This window comes from Papio anubis, chromosome 10 (genome assembly GCF_008728515.1).
Source record: "Papio anubis isolate 15944 chromosome 10, Panubis1.0, whole genome shotgun sequence".
Classification (NCBI taxonomy): Eukaryota; Metazoa; Chordata; class Mammalia; order Primates; family Cercopithecidae; genus Papio; species Papio anubis.
Window position 1 is genome coordinate 79858214 of NC_044985.1, and position 16248 is coordinate 79874461.

General features: G+C 40.3%; 1 protein-coding gene across 8 annotated transcripts in view; it reads right to left on the reverse strand.

Annotated features, from left to right (window-relative positions):
- The window catches only part of HECW2 (HECT, C2 and WW domain containing E3 ubiquitin protein ligase 2), a 390676-nt gene that overhangs the window by 16357 nt on the left and 358071 nt on the right, over positions 1-16248 (reverse strand). For 6 of the 8 annotated variants that reach the window (XM_017946735.3, XM_017946736.3, XM_017946734.3 and 3 more), the window contains 7 exons: positions 13164-13316; positions 10511-10609; positions 6934-7063; positions 5486-5632; positions 4731-4845; positions 1369-1454; positions 223-335 (listed from right to left, as the gene is read on the reverse strand). In XM_017946735.3, the coding sequence (XP_017802224.1) occupies positions 223-335; positions 1369-1454; positions 4731-4845; positions 5486-5632; positions 6934-7063; positions 10511-10609; positions 13164-13316 (843 nt within the window). Of the gene's footprint in view, positions 1-222; positions 336-1368; positions 1455-4730; positions 4846-5485; positions 5633-6933; positions 7064-10510; positions 10610-13163; positions 13317-16248 lie in introns of those variants that run through there. The other 2 variants (XM_021923821.2, XM_021923823.2) reach the window with 2 other exon arrangements.

Below are 16248 nucleotides of genomic sequence, written 5' to 3' on the forward strand. Positions count from 1 at the left end.
TGTTGTGTTTTGTATTTTAAGATATGGATGTATATATTTTAAGTGTGACCAGAGAGATCTTTTTTCCTTTCATTTAGAAAGGTTATCAGGGAGAAATTCATTCTAGGAGCTCTTCCAGTCTCCTAAACTTGTAATATAATAGCAGTAATTAATCAATATATACATAAATGAATGTCTCCACCAAACATTGTGACAGTAAAGAAATGTTATTTTATATTTTACCTGGGAAGAGCAGTGATTTTCCCCCATTTCTCCACACAGAATCTTCTTGGGCCGTTACTCCCTCGGAGAGAAGCAAATCCTTCGTAGGGAATGCTGGATGTTCCTGTAACAAACTGTCAACCCAAGAAAACAGAAGGAGAAGGTGAAGCCAGAGACCAACAGCCAGGAAAGGCATCGCATCATTCATGGGCAGAGCTCCTGAGGAAGAGCAGGCAGGAAAGTTCTGAAGACAAAACTTCACAGGTGTGGAATAATCACAACACAATTCTGACACAGAGCCAGAAGAGAATACTAAGAAAGAGAATATTGTGCATGATAAAGGGAAAGGAGATGTGGACGGTTTGTAGAAAATAAAGCACCTGATGCAGCTGACCAGCTCAGAAGCTCAAACCAGGCACATTTCCTACTATAGATGAATAAAGTGGGCATATCAATTAACCTGAGTCTACTTAGTATCAGTCCCTGATCAATGTCAGGTAAATTTAAAAAAGAGAATGTCTGGGCCTGCAATTTTGAGACCCAGACCCTTAATCCAAAGGAGCTAAGATCTGAAGGAGCTAAGAGTACTTGTAAAGCTCTGCCTGAGCATCCAGAGGCCTCCTTGTGTCTTGCAACCAACCAGTAATTGTCCTGGATGACCATAAACACCACACACACACACACACACACAGACACACACACACACGTTAGTTTACCCAATGTTCTTGAATGTCACTGTTTTCTCAAATTTGTGGAAAGTTAGATGAAAGAGAAGAAAGGACTGTTAATCAACTAACTGCATCCCTTTTTAAAGAATTGAAGATCATTTCTTTCTGCTGCTAGGGATGCTGGCCTGTACTTTGGGTACCCTGGGTGCTTCTTGCTGAAGGGACCAAACTGTCCTGAAGGCAGATGTTGTTACTGGGATTCTTGGACTGGACTTGACACTTCCCCAAACTCTCATGAAATGCTTTAACCTGGCTAGGGATGTTCTGAATAGCCATGGAGTCACATAACCGTGCTATCAGGAGTCTGGAAATGGTGTATCCCATATTTCCAGATAGCCATGGTATGTATTTATGGAGAATACTTAGCAGTTATTAAAAACACATACTTCCAACAATAATCATATCGATACATTCAAAAGATTAAATAATGTCATCTTACCTGTAACAACCTTAGTCGTTGTTCATTGTTGAATCTCTCCACTGCAGCCCAGAACCACCGAATTACAATATGATTGTCATGATATCCTATCAAACCAATCACAAAAGCCCATGTTACTTTGACTCTTCTATATTAAGCCACCAAGATATGTGACAGGAAAAGTCCCCAGACATAAATCATCCTCTTGGATTCTTTCAAAGTTATCTATAATTGGCCTGGTGTGGTGGCTCACGTCTGTAATCCCAGCACTTTGGGAGGCCGAGGAAGGCGGATCACGAGGTCAGGAGATCGAGACCATCCCCATCTTGGCTAACACGATGAAACCCCGTCCCTACTTAAAAAATACAAAAAATTAGCCAGGTGTGGTGGCGGACGCCTATAGTCCCAGCTACTCGGGAGGTTGAGGCAGGAGAATGGCGAGAACCCAGGAGGCGGAGCTTGCAGTAAGGCGAGATTGCACCACTGCACTCCAGCCTGGGCGACAGAGCAAGACTCCCTCTCAAAAAACAAAACGAAAACAAAAACAAAAGTTGTCTCTAACTTTAAGACTAACGAATAACACTGTATATATGATCATATGAGTGTCAAAAGTTAAACCAAACAACACTAAGTGAAACCAAGAGGTCTCTGTTTTCATTTAGTGGTCACTAAGTGAAACTGGTAAAGAGAAGAACAACAAATGAGTTATTTTAACCATATCATTTCTGTAAAATACAACAGTTGTTACTGGAAATACTAACTCTTTCGGTCATTCACATAAGAAATAATTTTCAAATACCTCTATGCCAAGCACTATACTAAGGTTGGGGACATAATGGCAAAGAAAACAGACCCTTCCAGGATTTCTGGCAGAGGGGAGACACATTAATCAAATAATTCATACAAACAAGTACGTAACTGCAAGCTCTCTTAAAAGCTATATATAATATTCATATTTTAAAATCAAACTAGTTTCACATTGATTTACTAATAAAAAGGGAAAAGTGACCTTTAGTTTCTTAAATAAATCCTAAATAATCACCAACTTAATTTTACTTTTATTCCATACTTCAGTAGAATTTAAGAAAATGTCAAAGGAATCACCTCATGGGCAGTGGTGGTGGATTCCAAAAACCTTTCAGTGAAAAAAAAATTAAATTCAGAGAAAAGGCTAACAAGGATTTAGTGATTCAAACCAATGAATAGACAGAGTTAATGGGTACTGAGTTAGTAGTCCAGAACAGAAGGTGGGTAGAAATTATTTTAATCCAAATTTTTCCTCCCATTTCAGTAGTTGTAGGATTTGGGAGGAATCTCACCTTACTGTTTACCATTTCAGTGATGTTTAGTCCCCTTTGGGAAAAAAAAGGATCGAAGGGAAGGGTGATCAAAACTGGACTGGACATGGGGACACATGGGCCATGCCCAGAGTTTGGTGAAGACTAGCAACTTGGTACTGAGCAAATAGTTTCTCATCTACAAAAGAAATGCACTGGCTCTTTGTAGCTTTAAAGTTTTTTGACCTTATGAATTAGCCCTTTTCTGCTTCCCTTTTGCTATTTGTGCCAAACCTTTTGGAGGAGGAAGAGTGAATGTGTCTCATCATATTCTCTCCTAGCAGCTGGTGTGTGAACATATGGCAGGTGGCAGCCACAGAGCTGCTTCTTTACTCAGTGCCAAGTAGCTGGGTGAGCAAACATGGCAGCTGAGGGTCTCAGAATTTTTCTGCCCCCTCCCAAAGATTTCATTTGATAAGATTTACAATAACCATATAAATAGGTCCTTGATTAATCAGATTTAGTGAATAAGATTGTATACCATGGAAAAACAAAAACGGTTGATTCTATTAATGCATTGCTATTAGAATCTCCTGGGTCCAGGTGCGGTGGCTTAAGCATGTAATCCCAGCACTTTGGGAGGCCGAGCCAGGTCATCGCTTGAGGCCAGGAATTCGAGACCAGCCTGGCCAACATGGTGAAACCCATCTCTACTAAAAATATAAAAATCAGCCAGGTATGGTGGCGCACGCCCGCTGTCTTAGAAAAAAAAAAAAAGAACCATCTCCTGGAAGGAAGGAATGAGCTAATAATATTTATGGTAAAATATAACTTATGCAGCATGTCAGAGAAATAGTGCTCTCAGTAGAAATCGATGGGTTAACAAAGCTATAATAACCAAAGAGATTATACATGGGGCCAATTGGAAAAGACTTATTTCAGCAATTGGATTTCAGAAATAGCAGCAATGGAAACTGCAATTAAATACAGCCTTTCAGATTAAATGTGTAAGCAAGGCCAGCCTGCGGTGCAGGGATGAGCTGGAAAAGGCAAGCACAGGCATAACCAAAAGCAATTTAGCAAATGTTAAGGCATTTTTTTACTCCAAACTTTTAAAACTACTTTTTTAAAAAAAAATCTCTGCTTCAACTTAGAGATAACTAGAGAACTGTTCAGCTCTCAATTTACTCTGCTAAGTGATGAATTCAGTGATATGAAGTTTGTAGTTTTCATTCTCCAAGTTCAGAACCACTTCTAATCTCTTACACTTAAGAGTTAAAAAAGAAAACCCAAACCAGAAAATAACTGGTATTTGTCATGAATTTCTGAAGGCTTTCTAACATGGTGATAAATTTCAGAACATGTATTCTTTGCTTAAAATTATTTAATAAAACCTTAACTCTGGGTTACCATCAGGTCCCTTGCAAAGTATTAGTTTAACACTCAAATTTCAATGGGTTTGGTCCCAGTTATGAATCGATAATTTGTACTAATCTGCAGAAAGGTCACTTTTAAAGCTTTCCATTTTGTGAAGTTTCAGATAGTGCAGTTTTTAACTAACCTTACTACAGTCTTCTTTTCACTTGAAATTCATGCTTGAATTTAGAACTTCTCCAATAATGTCATATTTTGGGAACTGTGTCTTATTCCATTCAAGTATTCTGACTATGAATGATAACTGTTAAGGAGCGTAGTGAATGGTGGGAAACCTGTGCTGACTGGGAACCTCAAAGGGTGTGCTTCTTTAAGTTTTAGAAACAAAATGGAATAGGTGGAGTTTGACCAGCTGGATGTTAGCTCCTTGGTGCTTCAATGGCAACACCATAAAGTAATTAATTAGTGTTCTTATGGTCACATTTCTTCACCAACAATTAAGAGTTATGACATCCTTTGATGCTGTGTAAACAGTCCTTCTCCCATCTGACAGATGAGGTAACTAGGAGAAGAAGAGAATGTACCTTGCCCAAGGTCTCAAGGGAGCCTGCAATCAGACCTATGATTAGAGTCCAAGTGCTGTTGCCTGTCCTATATTCAGTTGGCAAGCTGAACCAATGCCTTCCTTTAATCTGAAATTTAAAATCTAGCCATCTATAAATCAAATTTCACCTCCTCTATATTCTGTGTTGTTTCTCCAATCACTTAGGTCTATTTCAGCTGTGCCTGCGATGACCAATTCCAGTTCTCTTGCATCAAATACAGATACCAGCCTGGCATCCACCACCTGTGGAATAAAAAGAGTACAAGGCATGGCTTAGGAGCCTGGAGAAATATCAGCTATAATTAAGTCTTAGAAAAAGGGACACGTGGAGTTTCAGGAATAATATGTGTGTACCTTGAGCTGGCACTTGAAAACCTGTAAAGCTCCCTACAAATATAAGGCATTCTTTAGTATAAGGTTGATGAGATTTGCCTCGACAGAATTTTTGTTTTATAACTGACTGCTGATTAATCTAGGTCCCGTCCACCTTTAGGAAAATACTTAGTGTTTCTACAGAAAAAGCCACATACAATATGTGCCAACTCATTCTGACCTCAGATATAATTATTTCACATAGCAAGCATGAGATTTGATTACCCGTATCTAAGCATAAGATGCATGGCTTAAATGTTACTAGTGGTCATTAAATCAACAAATGCTACTTGAGTTCAGTCCCTAACATTTATTTCAGTGATCTCTCGTAACAGTGAGTTAAGCTTCTTTTGGTGCTCTTGAAACATAAGGGAAAAAATATTGAACTTTTTGCATGGAGAGAGCAACAGTAAATACAGCAGAAATAGTCTACACATGTAAGTACAATAAGATGGATTGTGGCATCATTGATATCAGACTGCAAACTCCTCCTACTGCTGATTGTCTTTACCTCATAGAAGCCACGCACTAAACTCTCTGTTTGTTGTACAACACCCCTCTCAATCCTCCACTTCACCATCCTCTCGATGTACTCCTTCTTGTTCTTCTCTGTAACTGGGATATTGGCACCCCCAGGCTTTAATTCTCGTTCAGTTATCTGAGATTAAAAAATAAAAAGAATGACTATAAAGCAATACTCTTACTGTTATAAGAACATGACTAGCAGTGAGCTGAAATCAGCCAGCTACCTGTCCCCAGCCCTGCCCTAGGCACATCCCACAAGCTGGCAGTGAGGCCCCAGGCACTCATGGAGCACATGCACTCAGGAAAAACTAGGCATTGAGCTGGTGCTTGAAAGCTTTGGTGATTTTTATATATATATATTGCTGGTACTACAGGTTAAGTTTTAAAATGCAGACGAATTGGCTTCAGATACCAGCCTGCTACTATTTGAATGTTTGACAAAACCCATTTCCACAAATTTCTCAGAATTGACTCTATCTAGAGTAAAGATTTACTTTAAAGAAGCAGAATTACACTCAAGTGAATGTTAAATTGAGAACTTTTTCAAAACACATGGAAATCAGAAAAGCAGCTAAAGATTAATGCCTAAATAAGAATATTACTTATAAACTAGTATATAATTTCTGGAAGAAATGTTTTCCCTACTCTTCCACCCTACTCTTTCCCTACTCTTTCAATTTTTTTTATTGAAAAAAAAAAATCAATATATTCTGTTTTTAAGTCTTCCGCAAAACATTGTTTATGCTCCCTTAGCTTCAAAAAAATCAATTTTGGTCCTTTTTTTTTTTCTTTTCTTTTTTGAGATAGGGTCTCACTCTTGTCCCCCAGGCTAGAGTGCAGTGGCATGATCCAGGCTCACTGCAGCCTCAACCTCCCCAGCTCAGGTGACCTTCCCACCTTGGCCTCCTGAGTAGCTGGGACTACAGGTATGTGCCACCACACCTGGCTAATTTTTGTATTTTTTGTATAGACAGGGTTTCACCATGTTGCCTAGGCTGGTCCTGAACTTCTAGGCTCAACTGATCCTCCTGTCTTGGCCTCCCAAAGTGCTGGGATTATAGGCATGAGCCACCGTGCCCAGCCACCATTCTATAAATGGAATTTTAAAATTCTGTAGCGTGGACTTCAAAAAAACTGCATTCTATATAAGGTAAATTCTCATATTTTAGGGGATATTTCAGTTGGAAATAAAAAGAAGATTGCTTACAACATAAAAGGTTATCACCATCTGTAATTTACAGCATCTTAATCTGCAGCTGACATTAATTCTAACCTTTGTAACTGCGATTATTGTAACTGTGTGTGATCTGGAGTTTAAATCACCCAATAAACCACAAATAAATAAGCATCTGATCTTAGCCATGGAGTTAATTCTTCACTCGTCAATAGCCTTCAGTTACCACACTTAGGCACCAGGTGTGCAGAGACACACACCTGCCCAAATACTTCTTCGTTCACAGTGAACGTGAGGTCTAGGATGTCATGGATATCATTGTCTTTCATCCACTGCAGGCTCTGATGGAACTCTTCATCAAGGTATTCTAGATCACTCAGGTCACATAGACTAAGATGACAGACAGAAACAAATATGTAGGCATGGCTATTAGCAAAAACCCACAGTAATAAGGAAAGAAACTAAGAATTAAAGAGAAGAACAAGAGCCACTACATGGGCAGTGATTTCTGGAATGCTCTTAGTCCAAGTCCAGTAATTAAACCAGTGAAATAATTCAGAAATTTGTTACAAAATTAGAAAGTCCTAAATATATAATATGCCACAGGAATCATTCAGACTGCATCTTTCTTTATAGACACAGAACTGGAGGTGCAAAGAATGAGTGCCATCTGCGCAGTCATCCATCATCAATGCCAGAGCAGGAACTGGCACTCGGTTGACAACTGGGATCCAGTATTCTTGCTGGCTATATTATGCTACCTTAAAATACTGTTATCTTCATTTGAAATAATTTATATATTTCTATAGTATATTTTAACTTTGTTTTTTTGTTGAAAGACATGATTTTTATTTTATTTAATATTTATTTTACTTTATTATTTTTTGTTTATTAAAGACATGATTCATGTTCACATACATTCCCTTTTTCTTCATGGTTCTTATTCTGAACACAGTAAGCCACAGAACCTGTCTTCAATCTGTATTTCTCCCCCACATTTTTTAATTGCAGAGAAAGAGTCTACATGAGGTATAGTTACTGTTCCATGGCCCTGTTGTACAGTGGTAGTCACCAGTTTGCCATAGCTGTTTTGAAATTTCACTTCCCTAAGCCCAATTTCAAGGGTCATTTTTTTTCAGTTCAATCTAAACATTCATTAGGCATCAAGTATGTACCAGACATCTGAATAGCTACTTGATGAACAGTCACTACCCTCAGGAGCTGATGGGCTAACTGGGGAGCCAGGTACACAAATAGATAAGTTAATGCAAAGTGATAAGTGATAACATAAGATTGGTAACATTTAAAATTCATGTACTTTTTAAATGTATGTCACATTCCCATTTAACAAAAGAAGGTAGGGACAGGGATTTAGCTGTCAGAGCACACACGAGGGCCATTTTCTTTGACTGAGAGATTCAGGAAAAGCTTTTTGCAGAAGATGATGCCTACATTAAATCTTTCAGGATGTTTAAAAGCAAGAGAGGTAAAAAGGAATAAATAAAGGAGGAGAAGCGGAAAGAGAAAGGAGAGAGAATAACATGAACAAAATACAAAGGCATGGAAGTGTACAGAGGACTCCAAGCATATCAGCAGTTTCAGAGAGTTAACCTCAAGACAGAATTTCTAGAGAATGAGGCCAGCAAGGCAGCAGGCCTTAATGCCATCCTAAGGAGACTGGTGATTCAGAACTACCAAAAGATTTTAAGACAGGGCATGGCATGATCAGAAGTGAAATGTGAATTATAAACACATAAACTTCCAGCTCCTCTGGAAGTCCCAGTGTGAAGGATTATTTAAAATGGGGTGGGATGAGGGGTCGTTATCATTAGAGGGTAGAGACCAATGAATAGACCCCTACAATAATATGGCCAAAATAAGATAAGGGCTCTAACTGGGGCTGGGCTATTAAGGTTGGAGAGAAGAAGATCAATTTGAAAATCATTTAGGAGGCAAACATGTAGCAATCATAGAATAGTTTTATTGGGGGAGTATAAAGAAGGATATCTAAAATAGGGGTGACAAATGAACTCATGTCAAAAGTAACTATAATTAATTGCCAAGCTGGAGCACTATCCGTTAAAAAGATTTCTAAGACCACAATGAGTTCAGTGGGAAAAAGTACCACAGGTGATTTGTGAACTCTACCCTGGGAATGATGGGGTAGAGTAGAGATGGTGAAGAGTAGAACATGTACTGTGTATTTGTCATCGCTGTTTAAGGGTGACTCCCAATTTCTGACCAGAGTGGCCTGAGAATAGTGGCACTATTAACTGTAACGGGGCCTGTGGGAGAAGGTATACTTTTAAGTAGGGAAACTTGATGAGCTTAGTCTTAACCATGTTGATTCTGAAGTCCTTGTAAGACATCCGAGTGGAGTCTGGTGGATTGTTGAGCATGTGAGGCTACACCTTAAGGGAGATCAAGACTGAGAGTACAGATTTGAGAATCAGAGGAGATAAGACAGGCAAAGAAATTCCCCCCCTCCCCGCCCATGAGGGCATACTGAGTGAGAAAAGCAGGGGCCCAATGACAGAAGCTTCAGGTATACCAAGGGTTAAGGGCAAATCAGAAGAGGGGCTCATGAAGAAGATAGAAAAGTTAAAAAAAAGAGCCCGCACAGTACAGTGTCATAGATGCCAGCTCTGGAGAAAGGACCCAGGAATAAATGGTGGTGGGGGCGGGTGGTACACAGTGTCAGAAGCAGCAGCATGACCCAATAAGATACAGACTAACCAGTATTCTTTAAATGCCTCCACAGGTTATCTGGTGGGAAAGAAACCAGGCTGAAGTGTGTTGAGAGTGTGAATTTGAGGTAAGTGTAGAGAGTCAGTAGAGACTAGTCTTTTAGGAAGCTTAAATGAGAAGATAAGAGATAAGGCAATGAAATGGGAAGATGCAAAGTGGCCACAAAGAACCAAAGTGACAGAAAATGGCACATGTTTCCCAGTGCTACAGCTGTGAAGACACTGAAAGACAGAAAGGCAAAAGTCTTTCTACTGACCCTCCCAAGGGCCCACAAGAAGCATTTTGTTTGCTTTCATTTGAGGTCTAGGCTTCCATTTTACAGTAAGCAGGTACGTGGCCTCAGTTAGGGAATGGGCTGGACAGAGCCAAGTGAGAATTCAGTGAGCTCTCATTGCAGATTTGAGCTACTATCCCACAGGCCGTTGCCTTCTGTTCGGCCTTGTAAATGGCTGCTGATTACAGGACAGAAACAATTAGCCCTATATTTTACAATAATCGCAATCTTTCATTAACAACGAAGAAAAAGTTCTGTGAATGCTGAATTTTCATTTTCCATAATAAATTACTAAGGTCATAGAGAAAGTTTAAGAAACATATGGCACTGTCCATCCCTGACAAACAAATAAAAAATAAAACCAAAACAAAAGAAAACGAAGATTTGAATGAGGAGTAAGCATTTGAAAATTTGCATCAAGCCAAACACAAAATGTATCTCATAAAGGAGAGGGGGCTATGAGTCACTAAGACTAACCCACAACTATTCTATTAATAATCTGCATTAACACCACAGGAATTCCAGGGCTGCATTTGAAGTACAATTGTTTTAAAGAAACATGCGCTGCAACAAATGAGAATAGATTTTGGGGGATAGAGCAAAACTAAAACTCTGGGGGCTAAATAGGTCAGAGGCAGGAAAAACACAGTAATCGTATTTGAAATTGTATTACTTTCAGAAATCTAAACCACTATTAGGTTTAATAACAGATTTGAGATTGTGAACAGATAAACAATGACTTTGACAGAGTTTTTTCAATAAAGTAAATACTGTATTTTACATGCTAATTACACAAGTGATAAAAATATTCTTACATTCTGAGAAGAGCCTTATAAAAGGGCCGTGTGAAGAAGGCATCCAACAAATACTGGTGTATTAGTGCAAGACCAAGGATCCTACCACTGAATCGGAACCTGTGAAGGAAACGCATGAGATGGCTTACATGTCATGGAGCAGTTTCTAGGTGGTTCCATATGCTTTCTAGAATGCCTTCCAGCTCTAAGCATCTAAATTTTTCCAATATTAATTGCCTACTAGGTCGTGAGAGTTTGTATGCACCATGGGCTGTGTCTTCATCAGGCCAGTGATATAGTTTGTATACTTGTCCCTGCCCAAATGTCATGTTGAATTGCAATCCCCATTGCTGGGGGTGGGGCCTGGTGGGAGGTGTTTGGATCATGGAGGCTGATCCCTTATGGCTTGGTGCTATCTTCGTGATAGTGAGTTCTCATGAAATCTGGTCATATAAAAGTGTGTGGCACCTCCCCCCAACTTTCCCTCTCTCTCTCTCTCTCTCTCTCCTGCTTTTGTCATATGATGTGCCTGCTTCCCCTTTGCCTTCCACCATGATTTAAAAAGCTCCCTGAGACCATCCCCAAAGCCCAGTGATTTGGGTGCTATGCTTCCTGTACAGCCTACAGAATCATAAGCCAATTAAACCTCTTTTCTTTATAAATTACCAGTCTCAAGTATTTCTTTATAGCAACACAAGAATGGACTAATACAGCCAGTAATTCGTACCTACTTGCTGAAGAATCAGTTTCCCTCATATTTAGAGACCCTGCTCCACCTTCACTCCATGTCAGCAATGTAGCACCCCACATTCATGAATCCCGTGTGAGCATTTCAGTGACATTTCCCCAAACCAATTCTAAGAGATGTTGACAGATGAGACCTCTGGAAGTGGGGAAAATGCTATCCCCTCCTAGTGTGTATGCATGAATATTAGCAGGATTTCTCTAACACAAACTCAGTAGCAATTCTCTTCTGAGGAAAGGCCCAGTCTCAGATCAAGAAAGTTCCTATATCTATTCTCTATCAAGCCCCATTCCTGATATTTTCACCATTCAAGAATTATGCACATGGACATTTGGGGGGGTTTCTTCTGGGACATTCTGTTCTCTAAAATGTCAAGGCTCAATTCTATTCTGAATCACTTTGGAAACTTTATTAAACATATTTGTTATGACTGGATTTGCTGCCTGAGATGCAAACTTACTTTCTCTTTCAAAAGGGTTCAAGTTTCTAGCTCTTTGAAAGTCTGATGTCTTCCAAAAGTGTAAATCCATACTGAGTTCGTACTGTAAGTTTGTAATTTTAGTATTAGGCAGCCATTTTAAGAACAATGTCCAGCAGTATGGTTCCTCTTTATTTCCATTTATTTAGCACAACTGTAATAGTCACAGTTAGAAGAAGGACTCCAAATTGCAGCTAAACAGATGTTCAATTTGAAGAGTAAGTCCTACAAGATAATGCCCTCCTCAGGCCGGGCGCGGTGGCTCAAGCCTGTAATCCCAGCACTTTGGGAGGCCGAGACGGGCGGATCACGAAGTCAGGAGATCGAGACCATCCTGGCTAACACGGTGAAACCCCGTCTCTACTAAAAAATAAAAAAATAAAAATTAGCCGGGCGAGGTGGCGGGCGCCTGTAGTCCCAGCTACTCGGGAGGCTGAGGCAGGAGAATGGCGGGAACCCGGGAGGCGGAGCTAGCAGTGAGCTGAGATCCGGCCACTGCACTCCAGCCCGGGCGACAGAGCGAGACTCCGTCTCAAAAAAAAAAAAAAAAAAAAAAGATAATGCCCTCCACCCACCAATATTAATCTCATGATTCGAAGACGCTTTTTCCATGAACCCTGCTCATATTCTTTCCTTTGTTGCTATCAGGGAAAATGAACAGGAACAAGCTACCAGGGGTTATACAAATATTTACAGTCTATAAACACAGAGATTTAAAAAAGATGTAAGGACATTTGGAAAGAGTGCAATTTGGGATTTTCAGCATAAATAATCTTCAGATGGGAATCCTAAATCAGTTTCCTTGATTTTGTGTGAGAAATTAGGAAAGAGGGAGGCAACACCTGGTTACAAACTTCAAATGGCTAATACGGTAAGTGACCACTGCTTGTGATTCCCCACTCCTGCCCTTCTACCGTCAATGCCCCCAGGTCACCCCACCAGCCCCACTGCCCTCTAGAGCACCATCATCGCCACAGTTGAGAGTCAGAGCCCCAGCCAGAGTTCCAGCTGCCCCATCTTCTCCCATGGCAGCCACTTCCCCAAGGGCTGCTCTAGAGGCTGCCTGATCTTTGGATCAGGCCTTCCCCTCCTCACCCCCACCTCAGCTTAGAGCTCACAGGCACCCAAAGGTACAGCGAGGAATACAGGGATCTCACCAGGAACTCATCATCTTTTTCTTGCAATGGGAAATACCTTTTGAATTCTACCCAACTCACTTGAATCGATCTTATGGAACAGATCAATTCCCAGCTATCAACAGATCTAGTCCTAGCTTGGAGACTGACTACATATTTAAATTTGACAATAAAAACAAGAGTCAAGTGAGGTATTTAACTGAAAATATGATTTTTTCCAAGGGAAAAAATGTTTTAATGTGTAAATGTGGGTTCTATAAAAAAACAAATATCATAGAAAATCGCCTGAAGAAGTGTTGGGGAAAAAATACTTACCATTCATGGTGATTGTCTACAAAAGCAGACATAGGACTTATTTGTACTGTGTATGTGTCATTGGCTGAATATTCAAATAAGCCATAATATGGGTTAAAGAGTTCTCTGGATACCAGGAAGAAAAACTCTCTGGAAGGCCCACTGTAATCCAGCCTGTAACAAAAATCCACAAAAAGAATAATCTGTTACTTTTTTTCTAGATATTGGGCACTTTTCCTCCAGAGCTCAAGTTTCCATAGGATGCTCATTACAAATCTAATTGTCCACATGCCAGAGCTGTCCAAAACAAACTGAATGATCATAGTTTCTGATCTCATTGTGTCTTGATCCAGATTAGAAAAATGGACATTTATGTGGAACACACCTAAAACCAAGCCACACATCATACAGCAGGCATACAACAGGCAATATTCTAATACATACAATAGGCAATCTGCTAATATTTTGATTATGTAAATATGTATAAAGAGGTAAATCTTTCAAATGTCAGGAGCAAGCTTACACAAAAAGGGAGCACAATGTGAAAGCTTCATTTAAACAGGGTAAAACCAGGGGGAATCAGTTACATATGCTCACAGGACATGGAGTCCTCATGGATGCCTGAAACATTGTTAAATGGGAGAAGAAAGATACTTCCGTGAATTCGAGATAAGACATTACAGATACAAGTCCCCTTAGGGAGATCAGTAGCAAAAAATGGAGTGATAGGGTGCAAATGAAAACTTTAAATGATAAAACACCAAGGAAAACTACAGACAAGAAAAATGAGGGGGCCTAAAGCTTCCTAAGGAAGGCGTTTGGAGAAAGAGGCTGAAACTCTAACACCCGAGCTACGGTATAAATTCTACTTTACTCACAAAGATGTCAGGGTCAAATTGAAGTATAAGAAAAGATTGTGTGAGGTCTGAGGAATGACAAGTGGCCAAAAATGAAGAGAGTAAAAAACGCAAAGTAAGGAGGAGTTTGCAGTAAAGCAATGTGATGTGCTAAATTTAAAACGAAAAATATAAAGTACATCGACCCTATGGATCAAAAGTATACACGTGGGCTCAAAGATAGGGAAGGAATGCTGAAAAGGGAATGAAGGCAACTGAGAAGCTGGGGTGGAGGAGGGATTGTGAAAGACTTTTCTTCTCCTTCTTCTTCTTTTCTCTATCTTATTTTTTCTTCTTTTTGAATTTTTTTTCTGTGGGTATCATTGCATTTCTTTAATGAAAAAAAATCTGAGTCTTGTTCAGTGATAGGATTGTGTGATGGAGAAAAAAATGGATCCTAGGCCGGGCATGTTGGCTCATGCCTGTAATCACAGCATTTTGGGAAGCCAAAGCGGGAAGAATCATTGAGTCAAGGAGTTTGAGATAAGCCTGGGAAACATAGTGACACAGTGAGACTCCTGTCTCTACAAAAAATAAGAAAAAATTAGCCAGGTGTGGTGGCATATGCTGGTAGTCCCAGCTACTTGGGAGGTTGAGGCAGGAGCATCTCTTAAGCCCAAGAGTTTAAGGCTGCATGAGCTATGATCACATCACTGCACTCCAGCCCCGGCGATGGAGAAAGAACAACAGCAACAAAAAGGATACTACAGGCAGAATATAAATAAAAATGGTTTACAGAACAGACTTCAACTATTCATACTACTTTCCCAATTTTTGTTATATCTGAATATATATGTACTATTATTAATTTAATATTTTTCATTAAATCAACTTTAGATCTATTTGCTTTTTTAATAAAACTTTGTCTTACACAATCTTTATAAAGTTTTGATGTGCTAACTATTGTTTCCCAATATACCTTAAAATGAATACACGAATATTAAAATAAAACACATCAGTCTTTGTAGTAGCTAAAATCATTTAACATATCACCAGTGGTATTAAAATCCTCACACCCATACTGTGCTGATAGGAAACTTTTGTGTAAAGAAAAATGCAAACAGCAGACTCCCAGGGCCAGAGAGGCTGTAGGTGACACAATGGACCTGCCCTCTGGGGCAGCTGAATAGAACATGCTCACAGGTGGCTCCCAGGATCGGTGGGACCATCCTCAGGTTACTCTGAGGACTCCCAAAGCAGTACCCTGGCTGCCTCCTCAGTGCAGGGATGCACAGACTACCTGTCCCTCCTTATGCTGTGACGAAGGCGGCCTTTGTGGCTTCCTCCCGTTGACCTACTTCTGGCCTGTGACACCGCCAGGAACAAGTAGAATACTTCTTCCACTTGAACGTTCTTTAGATACTCAGAGACTTTCTTTTAACAAAAGTCTGTGTGCTGATTACATATGGGGTACTAATCTAGATCCTAAAGATGTAAAATGTTTTGAAAGTCATTTTCCATCAGAGCTCTAGGTTTAGCACTTTCCGTCTCCTGGTCTCTCTGCCTCCTCTCCCTTTCCCACTCCTGAGCATGGCCACTTCCTTCAACCTTCTCTCAGGGCAGGGGTGGGAATTCCCTCTCTACCCTGGTGTCAGTAAAGACTTGATGGTGACACTCCAGGTGAGGTCTTCTCAGCACAGAGCTTAGAAAATCCTCGACACTTTTCTCCAGCGATGCTGGTTTCACTTATCCTGCCTTTGGGGCAACCACTTTACTTTGTTGAATTACAAGGTGCTAGTCATCAGCTAAAGCCCCAAACCTTTCATGTATGCTGCTTTAACCCAGGACTCCCCCATCCTGTCTGCATGTAGCTGCATCTTTTAAAAGCCTTAGTACGGCCAGGTGTCATGGCTCATGACTGTAATCCCAGCACTTTGGGAGGCCGAGGCGGGCGGATCACGAGGTCAGGAGATTGAGACCATCCTGACCAACATGGTGAAACCCCGTCTCTGCTAAAAATACAAAAAATTAGCCGGGTGTGGTGGCAGATGCCTGTAGTTCCAGCTACTTGGGAGGATGAGGCAGGAGAATGGTGTGAACCCGGGAGGGGGAGCTTGCAGTGAGCCGAGATTGTGCCACTGCACTCCAGCCTGGGCGACACTGCGAGAGACTCCATCTCAAAAAAAAAAAAAAAAAATATTCTAGCTTACAATATCCTAGGGTGTACGCAACCTCAAGGAGTGGGTAGACTACTAAGTGTGAGGCACAGA